Here is a 19,854-nt window from a genome sequence, read left to right on the forward strand (position 1 = left end):
ATCCAAACACTTTATCTTTATTTATGTCTCCTGTGGGGAGTTTTTATCTGGTAATGAAAAAGACTACAATTAATGCTGATGTCTCTTTAAGACCGACAAAACAAATGAGACCATTAAAGAAAAGATGATGTTATTAAAAACGTCTATAAATGCTGCCATGTGGTAAGTGTCAGATGAGGACGTTAAGAACACCCTGAAACACTCAAAGGGTGTGATACATTTGGCTGTTTAAAGAGGGAAGGATGAGATTATTTGTCAGAAAACACTACTTATACATGCACAAGACAAAATGAGGCAATTTTGTCCACAGGGGGCGCCAAAATTGAGACAAACCAAAAGTTCCTCACAGAACATTAACTATTGTTTTTTTGCTTTTATATACTTTAATATTCATTCATTCTATATATTTTTCAAATATTCTATTTAATTCTGACTGCCTCCTTTACATTCCTCAACTTTTGTATCTTCCTTCTGCCTTCTCTCTGCTGTGTTTCTACTTGCCCTTTACATTGAACATAATGTCTTGCATCATCTGCATTCTGTATTTGTGTTTCTTTCTTAATATCCTGTTTTCATTTTTTTTGTAAAAGCACTTCATAAACTAGCCTTTACATATGCTATATGAAAAATATTAATATGAATTGCACAGATTCTAGTGTTTAAAGATATCTTGGAATAAAACTTCAAGATATCATCTTAGGGAATTCTTTGAAACTTTTAGAACCACTACATCACCAACATTTCTTTAAACAACTATGACACTCCCGTCCCACATTCAGCGTACTCAGAGAGGCGTGTCTCCAGATAAGAAATGAGGAACTCTGCGGGAACGACGATGTGGTCAAAGACGACAAAGTCAGTGCAGAGGCTGTAGGAGGAGCACAGCTCGGTCAGCATCATGTGCATCTTGTCCATACTAAGAGAAAGAGAGGAAGGGAGAGAGAAGGGAGGATGCAAGTTAAGACACATTTTATTGACAATGACTGTAGTATGTGAGTGCTTTTCTCCCACAGATAAGGTAATGAATGTGTTTGAGGATTATATAAATAGGCAGTAGGGAGGTAAACTGAGCGGAGGATAGAGGCAGAATTACAAGTCTTTAGATTTAATTAGAGAAATGTAGCTCTCCAAATAATAAGGTAAAAACAATCAAAATGCCAATATTTAATGTGCTGCCAGTAGAAGAGTTTATTTTTAATACACTGAGGCGTTTTGTTTCTTATTTTTAATAGCTTGATTCAGTACCTGTCAGCCCTGACTGACTCAACTTGAAGGGTAATAAAGTTCAGAACAAATAATGGCCTGTAGGCGAGAGGATTTAATCCTGTCTTCCTGGTGTCTTAAGGACAGAAATGTGTCACGAGTTGAAGGAAGTCATTTCGAAGTGCCAGTAGACGCAAAAGTACTTCCACCCACATGACCTGCATTGACCTCACTCCCTCCTTTGCAAATCAGACCTATAAACTGTGCAATGTTTATTTATTTGCCCTTTGATCTGAAGAAGTGCTAGTTGTTAACTCTGCACGTCTCCGGAGTCAGGGATGTATTTATCACACTTACTTTTCTAAACTTCTGCCAGGTTTGTGTACTTAGTGAAGGATCAAACACAGTGAGATAAGTTGATAAAAGATCGCTATAATCAGGGCAACAAAAAGAAAATCTGACTTGGTGGCGATGGTCCGATCTTTCCTCAGGCTCTCAGCGCCTGGCTTCTCTTTTTGGACTTCTCCTTTCTTTGGCATCGGCTTCTTCTGCTTCCTGTGGCGAGCTGCGCTGATGCTCTCAGCACAGTGTTTGGGCATCAACTAAAGGCATGGAGTGGAAAGAGAGATGGATGCAGAGAAGGAGAGAGGAAAGTATAAGGAAAAAAGAGAGAGGGAGAAAGAATGCAGCCAAGTAGATATTGATTAACATGCCCAACGTAAACAGCTTCATCATATTTTCCTCAGGGGGATTAGAGAAAGAACACCATGGTAATCAAGTCCAGAGTTTTATCTTTGTCTTATCTTTTTATTCAAAGTCTCAAATATGTCCCCCGCCTGAAGCTAAATCCCCCGCTGCCAAATTGTGACGACTGAGATTATATTTAGATGTGTAGTTTGGCAGAATCAATCCTGGCTAGATAATGAAGGTTTTTTTTCAGTACTGAAAATAGTTTCAGACTTCACCTGGTCATTGAGGTTGCGCTGCTCAGCACAAATCTCCAACACAACACTGCTGGTCAGCTTGGCTATCTGCTCCAAGAAGGTCACACACAGACGCAGACTCCTCTTCTCCATTGCTCCTGTCTGCACACACACACACACACGTGAGTGAACTTTAAAACACTTCAAAAAGCAGATATAACTTTACTTATTCTTACTTTCCTGTTATTAAACAGCAAATACAGCAAAATTGCAGTATCTCAGAGTAAAAAAATAAGAAAAGTGATCAATCAGTCATCAATTGAAAAAAAATCCAGTATCTTTCCTATCATAATGCAGAAGTGTTACAATTAAAACTTGGCACTGAGTGTAACCGGTGTATTCACTGATTTTGATGATGACAGTAAAAGCCTGGTCAGCAAATAACTGAACACTGACCTCTTCTGGGCACAGAGGGTGTCCACAAAGGCTAAAGTGAGAACAGGCGATAGGGAACGCCATGAGGTAACGCTTCATGGACACCAACTCGCTGCTCTGGATGAACATCTTCTCAAAGACTCGAGGGTAGAAGCTAATAAAGGAAGCATAAAAAGAAACACGCTTATATAAGGAGAGGAGATGAGAGGAGAGGAGATGAGAGGGGAGGAGAGGAGAGGAGAGGAGAGGAGAGGAGAGGAGAGGAGAGGAGAGGAGAGGAGAAGAGAAGAGAAGAGAAGAGAGGAGAGGAGAGGAGAGGAGAAGAGAAGAGAGGAGAGGAGAGGAGAAGAGAGGTGAGGAGAGGAGAGGAGAGGAGAGGAGAGGAGGAGGAGAGGAGAGGAGAAGAGAAGAGAGGAGAGGAGAGGAGAGGAGAGGAGAGGAGAGGAGAGGAGAGGAGAGGAGAGGAGAGGAGAGGAGAGGAGAGGAGAATCTGACCAGAATATGGACATCTCAGATGTCTCTTGCAGAAGTTCCTCCACACTGTCCACCATCCTGGTATGAAACTGGATCACGTTCATCACCTTTGCTAAGTCAGGGTAGTCCTTTAATGGCAGAGGAGCCTTGTTCACACTTGCGTATGCCTTAAACAGAAGACAGAGAAACTTTCAAGGTTACATCCATTCAACGTCTAAAATTATAAATGAAAACACTGCAGTTTTCTGTTTGGAGCATGAAACTCTACTCACCTGCAATCTCAACCAGTCCAGTCTAAGTCCTCTGAAGTCAAACTCTTCTTTGTTTTCCACTGCAGAGGAAAATTCAGAGCATTATAATTCAAACTGCATATTTCATGGGGCATTTGAAGTAGAGGTTATTTGGAGTGTGTTCAGTCTTAGATAATCTGCCATATCTTGTTGAGATTACCCTGTTTGACTGACAGAGCGGACAGCGTGGAGACAAATGAAGTCATCAGGACTGATTCTTCTTCTGGACAAACATACATGTTCTGGAGAGGAGAAAAAAAGGTTCCATGATTTATTTTACACATACAGTACTGCATGTATTAATAATTGTACATAAATGTTATTATTCACCTTCATTTCTGCACATAATTGAGTGCTGCATTGTGAGTGTGCATTTGTGTATGGGCCTGTGTGTTCTCTAGCAGCAGCAGGACAGGGACCATAAGACCTGCATTGGTGCAATGTCATTTTCTAAATTTCTTTCAATTTTATGTAGGATATCTGCATGTGATATGATGCATGAAGACTCCCAAAGATATACTAATTTGCACCTGAGGAAGAGCCTTTATATATAGCAAATAAATAAGGATATCTTTGGGAGTCCATAGTGTTGCGAGTCTTTGTGCATCATATCTAGTGGGGATTTTTACGACTCAGCACCTGAATTAGTGATGTGCGAGTGTGAGCTGACTTTTTCTAGATATCTGCACGTACCTGAATGGTGTCGTTGAGAACCAGGGCATCAAACTGTGACAGGTACTGGACGTGGTAGCGTTGAACTACAAGGTAATACTTTTTCATCAGACCTCTGAGCTTCTCCATGTAGAACAGCAGCTCTGCCATTTGACTGGAAGAACAGACAGAACAAACCAACACCAATGTCTGAAAAAAGCCAGTTATATATCATAGATGCTTCTGGAGTTGCAGTGATGGAGAACTTTTTAGCTGCCGGATTTGTGCAACCTACTTGTCAATGTAATCCTCTGGCGTTTTTATCTTTGGCATATTCTCAGAGTGTCTGACGAGCCACAGGACCTCGTCACGGGAAAACGACAGAGCCATAAAGACAAACAGGGCCTGTGGGATTCGATTGGCACACAGAACAGAGAAGAAAGAGGAATGTTAGGAAAGAGTCGGAGCTAAGATTGGTAAAAGTCATGATGAAATGAGAGGTCATTCAATGGAATTCTCCCCTGCTGTCCAAATACAATCAAGAGTCCAATATGTGGGCAGGACGAAGCCACATCAGAAACACAGTTTTTTTTTATAAATCACATGACCACAAATTCATTATGCACCTAGAACTTGCAGTTATAGAATGATTTAAATTCCTCAAATGCTGGTAGCTCATTCCTGTGCTTATACCTTTGGTCCCAGAAGTCCAGGTTCATCCTCCAGAACTTTGAATAATTCCTTCAGCGCTCCTCTCAGAAACTGCCTCCGCTCTCGGTGCAGAGCTCCTCTGGTAATAATGCAGGAAAAGGTCAGGGGGTTTGTGAGATTCACAGCTCATTTCAATAATAAAGAATAGAATAAAGTGAATATTGAGAATACTGAAGTGATGGAAAAACGTGTCAGTTTTGGCCAGTCTCACCCGTTGACTATAACGTGCTCACGGCATTCCTTGATGTCTGCAACTCTCTTGCTATATCTGTTAAAAATGAAGGAAAACATTGATAACCAGATCTGATTTTTTAAATTGAATCCAATTATTTATCATTTTTGTCTTTGCTTTACTTTTACTGGCTTTTTGCATCAACTTCAGCTACTTTCTTTCCTTCTCCTCTAATTTTAGGATACACATGTCACAAACTCATGCTCCCATGATTATGATTATTTTTTTTGTAATTTAGAAATTAATCAGGGATAGTCTAACGTTATTTTATTTCAACAGTCCTTTAAAGTGGGTCAGGCTTAAAGCTACTTATCTAGCAGTAGAAGCTACCTTAAATAAATCTGTTAAAGTTTTGATCTGGACTGTAGAAGTATTAAAAATGTTCAACATTATAAATAAAACAGGTCAGAATTTGACATCACATGATGCTTGATGATTTACAGCACTAAGGCCCCTGCTGCTGTTTTTTTTTTTTGTATTAATTGTTTGAAAGAAATGTTCTTTATTACAAAAATCCAAAGATATGATTACTTTTCTGTTCAGTTGGATGGATGGATATTTTTTACTTCAAGTATTTGTGTAGTAATCTGATATAATAATCCCAGCTAAAACTCATTCCTATATGTAATGTATCGGGCAGTTAAGAATGCAGATAAATGCCCAGCACAGCGATTCCTTTCCAGAATTAATGAGCAATCACAGAGACCAGACGAGAGGTCCTCAACAGTTCACGACACTTTAATTAAAGAGAAATGAGGATGGCATTTTAAACTCAGTTCTCCTTTACTACCCGTCTGAAACAAGAGGGCGCTTTATCTTGCACTCTTGGTCTGTTATCTGGCTCTTTACATTTTTATTCATCACCTAAAACTATTTCTAACACTCGACGGTGCATTAAGAGAACACTGTAGCAGCGCGGCTTACATACCCTTTGAAGCTGTCGAAGAGCTCCTCAGAGACTTTGTGTATGTTTAGTACTTCATCTCTGGTAAGGGTGAGGAAGAGGCCGCTCCGCAGAGCCATCTTCCAAAGCTCCTGGGATGCCTGGTTTGTATTCAGGCTGGTGTGACACAACAAGAAGCCAACTAAAGGGAACACAGGCAACTGCATTTAGGGCTTACAGTGTTTGGGTGTGGTTTCTCGTAGCTGCATGTGTTTAAAAAGTGACTGAAAGAAGCTTTCATTTTCATTTTCTCAAAAGTCAAAGTTTTTAAATAAATGACATGGGCAAAACCACAAATGTAACTATAAGTATATTTAAATGTTAGATTAACTGATATTCAATGTAAACATCTAAGTGAAGTTAGACAGCACAGTGCTCCTTTAAGTCCAATATACATTTATAAACATCTTTTACTGAAATACCTCTTAAGAAAGATCGTTCAACGTAGAACTATCCTTTTTATATTGTTATAGTCTGTTCTTTTGCACTTCCTTACATGTGAGACATTTCAAATAGTCAGAAACTTAAACTGATGCCAAACCGATTTTAAATATTTTAGTATAAGTGCTTAGTTTTATGATCATTTATTGGGTGAATTTATGGACTAAGTTAAGTGTGTAACTTACTAATGATCCAGCGCTCCATCACCTCCATCGACAGGTATTCACAAGCCATCTGTGGTAACAATAAAGCAAATTAATTGACCAAAAAAAACATCTACAGTACAGCTCTATATTTGCATGTATGGAGCTATGATTAAGTGAAATATTGAGGCAAATAAAATGCTATATTCTTCTTGTTGTTGGTCATAAACAATTTTGAGAGCTAGACCTCCAACTGAAGCCTTCTAAATGAGATTTTATCTGTTCAGATGTTTACTTTTCCACCTAAAAATGAGATTGTATCTGTTAAACAATTACTTAGATATAATAGCTAAAGCTATGTATTCCCTTTTAAATTAATTAACCTTTTGGCTTAATTCATACTGTGTCTTTTTTTGAAAAACATAGTTGTCTGGGGCGCTGGTGGTTAGTGCGCGCGCCTCATGTATGGAGGCTGTCGTCTCGAGCGGGCGGCTGGGGTTCACCTCCCACCTGTGGCCTCTTTCCCGCATGTCATTCCCCACTCTCTCTCCCTGATTTCCGACTCCATCCACTGTCCTATCTATCCATTAAAGGCACAAAAAGCCCAAAAATAAATCTTTAAAAAAATATATATATATAGTTGTCTGTAATCCCTGTCTTGACTGAGTTAGTGGTTTTATATGAAGAAATCTTAGGAAACAGGGTGGTAACATAATTTCATGAGTAACAGTCATTTTTATAGACAGCAGCGAGGATAGCAGAGGACTGAACTGTGCAAAATGGGAGAATGATAGAGAAAAATACTCAAGGAGGAGTATTAGGTCACAGTAAACCGTTGTCTTACTGTAATGATAGCTCTATGATGGGAGGAGAGGAAACGTGTTACTAAAGTGGACTATCTGTGACCTCCAAGACAACACATTTACTGCTACTGCCTCTTTTAACTGTGACAACTTGTCATTTCATGTGCCTGACATCACTAGAAAACCATGTACACCCCCTTCCTCTCTCTCTTTCTCCCCCTGTCAGAGATAAATACAGGAGGAGAGGTGATGGAGGTTGGACTCTCACAGTGTCGCAGCAGGTCGGGTCCAGCATGGCAGCTGGAGCACTGAGCAAGCTGAGGAGCTGGGCGCTCCGCCACTGCTCTGCTGGCAGGTTCCTGCGTGGGTACACCATCCTCAGAGACAGCAACGCCGCCGTCACAGACTGGGAGAGGGAGGGAGGAGGGAAAATGTGGGTGAGGAAGATGGAGACGGGCAGAGATAGAGAAGAGGCAAAATAAAATTAATGGACAAAGAAGGAATATTGTCGTACATTATTGAAAAACATTCCAAAGCTCAAAAGCTGTGGTTTAATCATTATCATTTGCTTTTGGGTGTGTCATTGTTTATTAAATCTTCCACACAATGGGGGAACTCAGATGCACATCCTCTTACATTTGTGTACTTGTGTCTGAGCTTTGTTTCATGGTTAGACCGCACACATTAAGGGAAGTCTACACTAATCCTGTAGTTCGACAGATCATTATTTAATTTTAGACAATCATGTGCTAATGGTTTAATGGCTAAATGGAGAACACCCTGCAGCCAGGTTCTAAAAAGAATGCAGAAAGCTGCTATTGAAGAATAGAGTACAAATTAATGATGTTTTTCAGCAACCGCTAATGGATTTTATATTTACATTTGCATACAGTAAATGATGTTGAATGAATTCCAAGATGTTATGACCAAAAGTATAGCCTATTGTATTTATTCAGTGTAAGACAGACGACATTCAGACTCACAGCACAGAAAACATCTTATTACTAACAATCTAACTTCGATGGTAAACTAGGGTTGTAAAAATGTATTCCCTTAATGATTTTTAGTTGTAGTATTTTTCAACCAAAATGTTGAAGCGTATTTGCGCATCGCAGACAGTGTGCAGGAGTACGTCTGAATTGAAAAAAAAATTAAAAACAAGACTATAGCCAAGATTTGGTGCCTAGGACTTTTTTTGTTTGTTGCCGTGGTATCTAAACAGGTATCAACATCATTTGATTTTGAACTACAATCATATCAATGTTTAAAATTCTCGTAACATCACGTCTCTATTGGGACATCGTCCACATTATAAATTAAGTAACATCTTGACTGGTAATGTGATTTTGTCCTTAGTGCATAAAAACACACAGAGCTTACCCGTGTGTGAGGACCAAACTCCTCAGTGAGCTTCTTCAATGGATGCTCGTACTCCACAAACATCTGGCCGAGCCGTGGGTAGGAGGGGTCGCTGCAGGAATCATTACAGCACACAATTAATCAATCCATGTTGTTATGTCTTGGATTATTTGCAGGTTTTTTTAAGACTGTAATGGTTATGGTTTCCATAAATAAATACTGTGCGATTCAAATGTGACATTAAAATGCATGCGTTTGTTCTCCTGGCTCAATTCTCAATGGATATAAGTATACTGCATTACTTGTATTGTATAAATAGATATCATGCAAAGCAGGAGGACTCAATATGCCACAATGCCACTTGGGACTCTGAAAAGGTTAGTGCTGAGCAGCTGATGTCTGTGTTAATTAAAATACTAATCAGTTATTAGGCTAATAAGATGGAATGTGTCAGACTTGATTTGATTACAGGACCTACATGAAGTTGTTGTATCTGCACTAAGCAAATACAGACGTTTATACAACCCTGTTATTGATTAGCACATCCAACTATTAAATACAATTGTCCTCCATCTATGACATCACCTCAGCATCCATACAACAGTTTCATGTTTTCTAACCTGCTCCCATTGGTCATTTCATGGGCACAGTTAAACATGCCCACCAGCGCCTTCTTATCATCGATGCGAGAGAGCGTGATGATGACAGATGTGTAGGTGGTGATCAGATCCAAGTAGCTCTTGGTGAAGTCAAAGTTGATCAACTGAAAAGAAAATTGAAGTGTAGTGAGTGTCTCTAGATTTACTGTAATGGCACTCTGAAATTAGCTCAGTCTGACACAGATACTGAAGATATTTGAGCATTTATGGATATAAAAGACACGATTATTGAAGGAATGGATCTATTTGTTCTCTATCTGTTTTAGTTTGAAATAATCCATTTTTTCAAGAAGGGTATTTGGGTTGGAAAAAAACCCACACATTTGTATGGTCTATACTGTAGCATGTGCCAGCATACACATCTATAATGGTCTGCTTAGCTGTGTTTATATGAAGCACACACACCCTGCAGGCTTGTTAAGTTGCTGATTGAAAGTTGTAGGTTCCTTTTTAAAAGGGAAATATCGTTTAACGTGCATGTTTGAAGTGCATTGATACTCATTTTCTGGAGAAAAAAAATTAAGAGAGTGATTGTAACAGTTTCATTTTTCCATCTTTCCCCGCACCTGTAAACCTGTCTCCACTGGAATCCATTAACTTGTTTAACTCTGTCTTAGTTGAAATTCTTCACAGCTGTTATTTTCCCTCAACGAGCATGCTAGCCTTTAAGCACACAGGCGTACACAGAAAATGGTAGATTTAAGGTAAAATAACACTTTAATATTATTTGTATGAGAATAAATTAGAGTGTAAATCATTTAAAGGCTCTCAAAGGATGCAACATGTATGTAATAATGACTGCAATAATAATCATCCAAAGACTCTAAAGACTCTCTTTATGGCCTCAAAAGGATCTACAGTTATATTTGTGAGATGCTAAAAACGACCAAAATATCTGCACATATCAGATCACAGGAGGCAGAGATCACTGAAATATACAGTATGATATACATAATTTATTAGGCAAGGGCTGCTACTTTAATTATGACAATAAAAAAAAATCTGTCAAACCAAACAGGAGGAGTCTGGGGGTGGAGGGGGGGGGGGGGGGGGGGGGGGGACGACGACGACGATGACAATCTGCTCGTATGTAGCAAGAAGGAGTAAACAGCAGGAAGATTAAAAAGAAGAGAGATGAATCCGACTAAGGGCCCGGTTGTTCAAAAGGTTTAAACTGGATGAGAATGATCTAGATTTGGGAATCCACTTATTTGTAATGCAGCTCACTTTTGCTCTTCTCCTCTTTTTTTTTTTAAAGGTAAAACTGGATAGGATCAACCTGATCCAGATTCAGACTTTTAAGTATTACCAAATCCAAGTTATTATTTGTTTATTTAACAGGGACACATGCAGTTAACATTGCTTTATATGTTAAGTACAAAGTAGATGCCATGCATAAAGGTTTCTAGCCTTGGCTAATTTGCAACCCCCGTCCCTGGTTAGGCTTTTAGGATTAAAACTGAATTATTAGACTAAAAGAAAATACAAAAAGTGCTCTGCCAAAATACACACAAACAATCTCTTTGATATAACAGTATTTTGTGTAATAATTTATGGGGGGGAATCCTTTATTTTTCCCCCAAAACCTTATGTCCAGCATGTATACTATATCACCGTAGTAATACAGCAATTCAATGTAATATATGATAAAAATGTCTAAAGCATCAACACACCTTCTCAAGAGCTTATACATGTAATCCAGCCTGAAGACGAACCTCTGATATGATCAAGAAAATCCTGATTTTTGATCCCAATCCTTCTCTAAAGTCATGAACAACACAAACTAAAGTTGTTTTTTTTTTTTACCTTTTTACCATTTTTTCAAAAAACCTGATTCAAGACTGGATACTATCCAATAGCTGTAGCTCTATTCCAATCAGTTTAGTTTTGAACAAACAGGCACAGGTGTTGTGCATGTTTGACTACTACATCACAGTTAATACTCACAATATCAAAGAAACACTGGCAGGCGTCTATAGTGTTCAGCAACTCATAAACGTGATCCTGAATGAAGAAGAAACAAAGAACTAGATAAGAAAACAGACAAATACACAAAATACATGAAATGATGTTTATCCCTAAATGTCGTTCATCACCAACATCATCATCATCATCATCATCATAATTTTCCTAATTTTCATCTCTTCCTGTAGCTTTAGAATCTTTGTGCATTTGCATATTTATATCCCATCAGGATTGAGGTCTTTTCAATTTTACAAATACAGACGAATCCCCGGCCTTGTTAAGAACGCCATCACAGAAAATATGCAAAAGTGAAGGGAGAGGCAACAAACTGCATCAAACCACAGTGAAAAAAATCCAGAAGAAGTAAAGTAGATTATTTCTCTCTATATCAGGATAAACCACTCTATATGTAAATGGCCTCAGTAAATGAAAACGCCTAAAATAATACCAGTGCAGAAGGAAACAGAAAGACAGACAGTGAGGGACAATCGCAAACATCATTACAGTCCGCTAATATCAGATTTGTTGTTTAATGTTGGAAGAAAATTGTTCTTTTCATTCTTTTGTATTCTTCTTTAATCGTAAATGTGTATTTGTTATTTATTGCTTCTGCATCTTCCTCTATGGCATTGATTTTGAACCTTTTGTAATGCAGTGTCAAAATGTGAATCTTGAATATTCAACTTGAGGAGAAATAAATAAAGAGCTGAGAGAAACAATCACCCTGAACTCGATGACATCCAGGAAAGAGTCGTAGTAGCTCGTTGTGGCGGCCAACACTTCCGATTTCTGTCGCTGTATGCTGGTCAGATTTTGCTGCAAGAAAACAATCAAGAAGACTTTTCATTTCTACTCAAGTTATGTGTCACACTGTGTGAAAGGTCGAATATCCCCTGAATTATTGTCCCTGTCTGGAAGTTTATTAGCTTCACCTGCTACTTGATAAAACCGTCAGTCATAGGCAAATATCAAAATCAAAGAATAAAAGATCATTTTAGGCCCATATCCTTCATCATACAGCAAATATCCTGCAATATAACAGTTTTTGTTTTGTATAAAGGACCTTTTTTGATTGCTGTTATACTCACGATGTTTCCTCTGAAGTCAATGTTGGGGAATTTCTTGTTGATGTATTTAATGGCCGGCTCTGTGGCTTTATCTGTGAGGAGGGGGGGACGCGTCTTGGGGTCTGCACAGGTCTGTAACACAAGGTAGGAAATTATAAAGCTGTGAAGATGAGATTTTGTCAGTTTAGGCAGCTTAATCCATGATATTTAATACAGTTTAAGCTGACAGCATGCTCTGTGGGTTGTCTTGATGGGATTTAATTGTAATTTTTTTTTTCTTTGAGATTCTGAGTGGCATCCAGCCCATGGTGAGAAAACAAGCCCGTCTGAAGAAAGTCACTCTATCCTCAGAGTAGCTGGGGAAATTATGGGCAGAGTGAGTATTAATGCTTTCTCCAGCTCCCTCAACACCCACCCTCAGGGTGACCTTGAGCAGGATAGTTAACACGGAGAAGCTCCTGCGGGGCAGTTTACAAGGCTGACAGCAGAAAACTGTGCTGCAGCTCCTAACTGTCAAATCTGACTGCATAAATAAAAAAATGTAGCCATGCACAGCAAATCTTCACTGGGCAGGGTTTTCATAAAGGATATTTACTACTCCTACATAAAATAAGTTCATAAACATGTCCACATATGAACAAAGCATATGTATTAAACATGTGTATCTCAAAAGTAGATTTTGCACCATCGCTTTAGATTCAGCATGAGAGTTGTGTGGTCTCCATCTTTCTCTATCTCTTTATTTTCTTCATTAATGTATTTGTGATGTTCAGCTTTTTATTGTCATTTATCTTCATTCAAGGTATACGAGTGATCAAAATGACATTTTTCACAGATCAGGTGCTAAGACAGTAGTGTAAATAAAGAATAGACAAACAAAACAACAACACAAGAAAAAAAAAACATGACTGGAAGGTGCAGTGCATGGTGATGATTTTATAACGGTTGTGGAATAAAGATATTATTTCAGTCTGAATACAGTATGTGATGTAAATATGCATTGTCTCTAAAATACTGCACAGTGTGAGTAAACTGGAAACTGAAGAAGTGAGACAAAGTTAGGATGATAGACTGTTAGAAGTATCAGTGAAGGGAGATCCTTTGAAATGTCCACTGAAACAATAAGTAGGTAAATAATGAACAGGTGGTTAAATACAAAGACACAAATAAACATAGAGGCTTGAATGTGCTCTGTGAATGTATTTCACAGTGTTGCTTTGTGCTTTGTATTGGTTTAATGTATTTTACTGTGCTTTACATCCCTGCTCTTTTTATTCACTCTGCAGCACTTTGGTTAACACTGTTGTTCTTTTGAATGTGATGAGGATTGGAATGAAAATGTTAAACTTTTTTATGAAGAATGTGTCACGTCCTGCATGTCACATCCAAAAATGTGTGAGTTGTTAAATCAAACATAAATCATACCCCCCCCCCCCCCCCCCCCCCCACCTGTCAGTTCATTACAGTGCCCATCTCTGTTTGTTTCGGTTCTTCGTGCATGAGTCTAAAAACATTCAGTTTAGAATAACGGAAATTTGAGTTGACTGACAGCTCAGACTTACTTCCTGTTTGCACTTCCTCTTTGGTAAAAGAAGCTTTGTTACCGCTGGAGGACAGTGCTGCAGACTGTGCTAAGGCCTGTGCACACTAACACAAACTTTGTAAACAAAACACAGTTTTATCTATCATTATTCAATCTCTGCAGTTTGTAATAGCTCCTGGAGAGCCTCTTGATTTAATAGCCAGTATTACTAGTTTATTATTGGTCCTTTGTATTCTGCAGTATAAGACTCGATAGTGTACGTTATACTGTATTGCATTAAAGATCAAGTATTTTGACACGTTTGGCTAATTAAATTAATTATTTATTGAATTAGACATTCAATAATAATAATGATAAGACATTCGATCTCTTCTTTCCTTTAAAAGGAGCTTTCGGAATCTTAAAATAGAAATGATTGCCGAACATTTTAAACATAGTTCAGTGTTACTTTACTTTGGAGAACGTAATAATCCAGTATACATTTTTAAAATGCTTAAATGTCTCTTTATAAAGTGGAATAAGTGTATTTAGGTTCAAGACATTTTGAGACAATTTCCCAGCGTATGAGATGACAGCCAAGTTCCTTATTTATAGTTTCTGTTGCCACAATTTTCTCTCTCACCTTCTTAATGTAGTTCATGCGTATGAGCACCCCGTTCCCCCTCTCATTGAGGATGGAGAGTTTTTCAGCGAGCTTCTGTTGGTAGTCCATGACTTTGTGGCACCTGTACCTCCACTCGAGCCTTGGCCTCCTGGTCTTGTGTAGCTGTTGAACCCTCAGAAACAAGTGCACACAGAGCCTCACCCTGACACCAAGTCACATGGGGCCCATGGTGGAGGTGGAGCTATGACTTCAATCGGGCTGAGTTGTTAAAATACCACAATTTCTATTTACTTTTTAGTTATGGCACAAATTCATTGATGAAAAAATAAAATGTAAAAAAAACTGTGTGTGTGTGGGGGAAAGGGGGTGTTGATGTCCAAAATTGAAGGGAAAAAATCTGAAAAAATACATTTAATAGTTTTCCTTTTTTTAAAAACTATATCTTGAAATACTTTTGTATTTCAGTCCCATTGTACACATTTTAAGTGAAATTATTTTATCATGTCACACTGTGACCTGATTCTACAGAGTAAATAATCAATATGTAATTTTTTCATACTTCCTGTCTGTTCAATATAATATATCAAATCCATTGCTTTGGGAAGCTTTAGCTTCTTTCTTTAGCTCTGAAAGTAAATTATGTTTTTGTTTTTCAAAAGTGAAATGTAACACTTCGACAGAATAGAATAACAAACCAGTAAAGACAAACAGTTGCAGGGAACATTTTTTACCCAAGTAAAAGGTGAAAGTCTCTCAATTTCCACAAGATGGCACCATTTACTAACTGAAACAGATTTTATGTCAAGGACTCTCCACTTGATGTTTTCTTATTGGACAGTAGTTAAAGTGTGGGCTATGATCACACATGTTCAGTTATAAAGTTTCAAACAGATCTAGCATCTTTACCATTATTTCAAGGAATAAAAAAGACTGTAGTGTAAGATTATTTTTTCAATCTGTAATCTGTAGTTTAAATTGTGGCTGCTTATTAGGCATCTAAATGGATTTTATGGAGTTGTCTATTTTACAAGAGTCCAGACTTTTTCTCTGAAATGTGGCTCTTAAGAAAAAGCATAATTAGAGTGAGTTCTATAAAAATCTGTTAATTTTAAAGTCTTGTTGTTTCGGTTTGAGAACAGCTATTGAAGCTTTTTTGACCTTGAACGAAGCCTGACAGTCACATTACTTTCAGATTAAGGCATTCTCACATGTATATGAATGACTGAGGCTAACTTTGTTATGCAAACTAGAAAGGCCCAAAGGTTATTTAGCAACCAAGTGATATTTACTGTTTTCCTGAAGAGCCCCATAACTCCTCCTGGAATTCAGTTACAGGTTTTAGGAAAGTGTAAATAAAAAAAGGGGCAGAGTAGGGTACTCTAGAGCTAAGAGAAAGTAATTTTCTTAATGAGAGACACTAAAGCGAACCACACGAGCACACTGCAAAGCACAGACATGAGTGATGTTAAGTAGTCTCGAAGAAATAATCTGTTTAGTATTTCCTCACTGGCAGAAGCTCAGAGAGCGGTAGACTTGTTAACAAGCTGTCTGGGAAAGCAGGCTGGAGGATGTGGATACAGGGGGAGGAGGAGGGCTGAATGGGGGGTAGCAGGGGATGGGGCTTGGTGAACAGGGGGGTGGTAGATCTCTTTACACTCTGTGAACCAAGAGAAAAAAGGAGATCGCTCATTGGGAAACAGAGAGGTGCATGAAACAGTTTGGCCTCCCAACTCATAATTTCAGAAAACCATGACCTTTAGAAGAAGAAGTTGTGTTTGGACTGGGGAATGCATATGAAACAGATTCAACAAGGAACTCTGACATCACATTTATAGATTGCTGTGAAATATAAAGTGCAAGACAAAACAAGATTATAAGTTATGTAAGTCTGTGGTTTGTGTTTGAAGTTTATGCTTTGGTAAATTGATAATGGTATGGGCCTGAAGGAATGATATTAATAAAAGACAACTGTTGGTTCCTGAATTGCTTCAGTTGTTGGTATTGGTGACAGCAACTGAAGCTAGTTGAGTCATGCAATAAGGCTGAAGATGTAACCAACATTTTAAAAGTTTCCTCCACTGAATTAAGATTAATATTTCAACTATTAAGGGCTGGATATTCCACAAAGACTTTACATAAATGAAATAAACAAGAAAAGACTGATAAATGTGGACACTTTCCTTAGACATATAGACAAAAGCAGTCTGTGGGCAGGGCTGTATAGGAGGAGGTTGTGAAGAGAAAGAGTTTGAGGAAGTGCTCACAGCTCCGGCTGCAGCCCAGATGTTGAAAGAGAGTTGGCAAAACACATGCGCCTGTCCAATACATACAATAAGTATAATATAGCTTGTGGTATAGAAGTGTATAAAAGCAGAACTTTTTGTTAATCTGTGAGTATTTTTAGATATGTGACTGAAGATGAACTTGAATGATTGTGTTATACTGTATATGTTTATAGCTAAAATCCAGTTCATCTTTTTAAATTGGAGTTCCTTTCAGTGTCTTGCATCTTTTGGAAAATTATTATTGTGTCGCTCACTGGTAACACTCTTCATTTGATATTTTTGTGCAGCTGTTTTAATTTTCAAGTCTAAAAATGAACTGCAGACAACCTGCCCAGCACTTATTAGCAGACATTGGGTCAAATTATCCAGAAGCACAACCTCTCATACCACTTCTACGCAGATGACACTCAGCTTTATCTACCGGTCAAACCAAACAATCTCGCAGAACTCACCTCTCTTACACAATGCCTTGAAGACATAAAACACTGGATGGCCCATAACTTCCTACAAATAAATGAGTCAAAAACTGAAGCTGTTCTTTTTGTCTCAAGACATACTTTTATATTTTAGCATTTGAGTCCTCTGGTCCTGAATAGACCATTTCTTTCAGGTTCCTTTGTTGCTTTCTTTATATTGTTGCTTTCTTTATATATTCTTTATTTTCTTGTATATATGTGTACATATATATATTTCTCTCTTGTGGACGTTGTGATCTGAAGTTGTTTTTTCTTTTTTAATGTATGGTACAGCACTTTGGTCAGCTGTAACTGTTTTTAAATGTGCTTTATAAATAAATATGACTTGACTTGACTTGACTTGACATACAGAGTAAACTACTAGCTGGCTAGCTAAACTAGCCAGTTAGTAGATAGTTCACTAAGCAGTTTAAGAGCTCAATATCTTTCTCAGGAATTGGTGGAGACTAAAAATTGATCTAAAGGGCTAAATAATTAATTTGAACTTACATTTGCCAGGTGGCCTGGCGGTACAGAAGCTCAACAAGACCATAATGCTGCTCCATATCTCCTGTTTGCTTTCTCTTTAGAAGCTCACAAAAATATGGCTGCGATGTGACTGTACAAAGCTGCCCTCAAAAATGCAGATATGGCGGGTTTTCCATACCTGTAAAATAGAGCATGTTATATGCTTGTGCTCTGTCATATTTTAGTCAAATAAAACTATTCAAATACTGTCAGAATATGTTCCACTCTTACTTCAATTTTTATCCTGACTGAGAGTTTAAAAAAACCTAGTTAGATAAACATTTTGCTGTGCTACTCGCAAAACCTTAGCCTCAGTTAGCTAGTTTATTAGTAGGCTAATGCTAGAGCTAATGGTAAACTAGCTAGAGCAAAGTAACACAAATAGATTATTCATATATCAACAATAAATTAATAAAAGCTAAAATAGAGACAGTACTTACAGCTTGATACCATACGAGTATTTTGGGGAATACGCTTATAGATGAATGGTCACATAAACAAAACGGTTAAACTAGAATGGCAATGTTGTAATTTTTGCTGATAGAAACAGATTATTCAACTAAATTAAGTGGTGGTCGTTAATATAAATTTTGATATTTGAACACATTTTCTCTGAATCCTGTAGCTAGGCTGTTTAAGACTTTTTAATCCTTTGATGCTTTTGCTTGTTAGAGGATGTGGCTTACTCTCTTTTAAGAAAATAGGAGTAAATTTAACCCGCGGCTATAACGCAGGCCTACTGCATAGCGTGTAATTACACATCTAAATGGTTAAACATATAGTGGAGGTAAAAGAGACAGCATTCTTGGTTGGCACGTTGGGACATGGTACAGAAACAGAAAGGAAAACAAGACACAGCAGATAATATACAGCCTGATGAAAGAATTTAACACTATTGGCAGGCAGCAACAACATAAAACACTTTAACAGGTAAGAGGCATCATGCTATGTATGTGATGAGTGAGGATACATGCAGCATGTTCAAATAAACATGACTGATGATAATCTCCTTAGAGTCAGACTCACTTTATTTGCTTGACATTTAAATTACAAGGAAAACAGGATTTGTAAGTGATTTCTTTTTCTGCACGCTGGCTGGATTTACTGTAATTACACTCCATCCCCTCGAGAACTGAAGTCTGTTAGCTGCCCTTTTCAGCTGGTAGGAGTTAAAGGGTTTAGTCTACTTTGTTTTAATACAATAGCTTTTTAGAAGAGTTCTAATTTTACACAAAGTGACCTAAGACCATGTACAATGTATGATTATCTGGATAGTTATGTTTTTTGTTTTTCTTTGCAAGTTAGACAGTATGCAGAAATTTGCTTGTAGATATCCCATGAATCAAAATCTACTTAATTAAAAGCAAAATAAAACTGTGCCCAGAAATTTTGACTTCATACAAATTGGCACAAAGGTTTGTGTATGGGTTAAGTACAAGTACTCATATCTCAGAAGGGCTTCTTTGTTTCCCAGTTTTCAATTCAAGTTGATTAAAGTGGAACTAATTTTAATAACTTAATATTCAAATGGAAAGACATGACGTAAAAAAAGTTTTTAAAAAATGGCGGCGAAGCAGTCTGAAACTGTAATGACATTATTTTTCCCTTTATATCAATGCTAGTAATCGGACATCTTAACAGTATCAACGAACGAGTATGCTGCAGATTTAAAATATGCAAAAATGGCACTGGTAACCCACCAATCGCACACATTGTGATACAAATGTGATCGTGTGCTCTCTTGTTAGGAATTTTCCTGAACATTTCCTGCTGCATTTACACATCAGGTCACCACGATTTGCCCAAAGACTTTTACTGTGGGGGCTGGCAGAAAAAATCAATCTTGGTAAACATCTTTAAAAATTGTCTGCATTGACACAAAAATGTCTATAAATTTCAGGAGTTCTTTGCATTTGTGGAAAAACCAATAGTGATAGAGAGTGGGATGAAGTGAGGTGATGCAGACCCAATTTAAGAAACAAAGATGTGAAAAAACATGGCACAGCATGAGAGCTTAAAGGTGGAAGAAAACCAAAAACCAAATGACCTGAGGCTGGTTGCCTCAAACTCAAGAGGAGATTAACTACAGGACACTGGAACCGCCCACAGTGTTAGTCCAATCATTTACACAGTGAACTGA

General features: G+C 37.9%; 1 protein-coding gene across 1 annotated transcript in view; it reads right to left on the reverse strand.

Moving 5' to 3' along the window:
- The window catches only part of nckap1l (NCK associated protein 1 like), a 28,698-nt gene extending 14,054 nt beyond the window's left edge, over positions 1-14,644 (reverse strand). The window contains exons 1-20 of the mRNA XM_061043198.1: positions 14,465-14,644; positions 12,321-12,431; positions 11,956-12,048; positions 11,215-11,271; positions 9,229-9,371; positions 8,630-8,720; positions 7,518-7,655; positions 6,489-6,537; positions 5,848-6,004; positions 4,899-4,955; positions 4,670-4,766; positions 4,272-4,381; positions 4,019-4,151; positions 3,486-3,567; positions 3,308-3,366; positions 3,057-3,202; positions 2,583-2,715; positions 2,169-2,288; positions 1,666-1,805; positions 785-916 (exon numbers count right to left, since the gene is read on the reverse strand). Coding sequence (XP_060899181.1) covers positions 785-916; positions 1,666-1,805; positions 2,169-2,288; positions 2,583-2,715; positions 3,057-3,202; positions 3,308-3,366; positions 3,486-3,567; positions 4,019-4,151; positions 4,272-4,381; positions 4,670-4,766; positions 4,899-4,955; positions 5,848-6,004; positions 6,489-6,537; positions 7,518-7,655; positions 8,630-8,720; positions 9,229-9,371; positions 11,215-11,271; positions 11,956-12,048; positions 12,321-12,431; positions 14,465-14,554 — 2,138 coding nt within the window. The 5' untranslated portion in view covers positions 14,555-14,644. The remainder of the gene's footprint in view (positions 1-784; positions 917-1,665; positions 1,806-2,168; positions 2,289-2,582; positions 2,716-3,056; positions 3,203-3,307; positions 3,367-3,485; positions 3,568-4,018; positions 4,152-4,271; positions 4,382-4,669; positions 4,767-4,898; positions 4,956-5,847; positions 6,005-6,488; positions 6,538-7,517; positions 7,656-8,629; positions 8,721-9,228; positions 9,372-11,214; positions 11,272-11,955; positions 12,049-12,320; positions 12,432-14,464) is intronic.
- Positions 14,645-19,854: the final 5,210 nt, after the last annotated feature.

The sequence above is a fragment of the Labrus mixtus genome, chromosome 7, assembly GCF_963584025.1.
Source record: "Labrus mixtus chromosome 7, fLabMix1.1, whole genome shotgun sequence".
Lineage (NCBI taxonomy): Eukaryota > Metazoa > Chordata > Actinopteri > Labriformes > Labridae > Labrus > Labrus mixtus.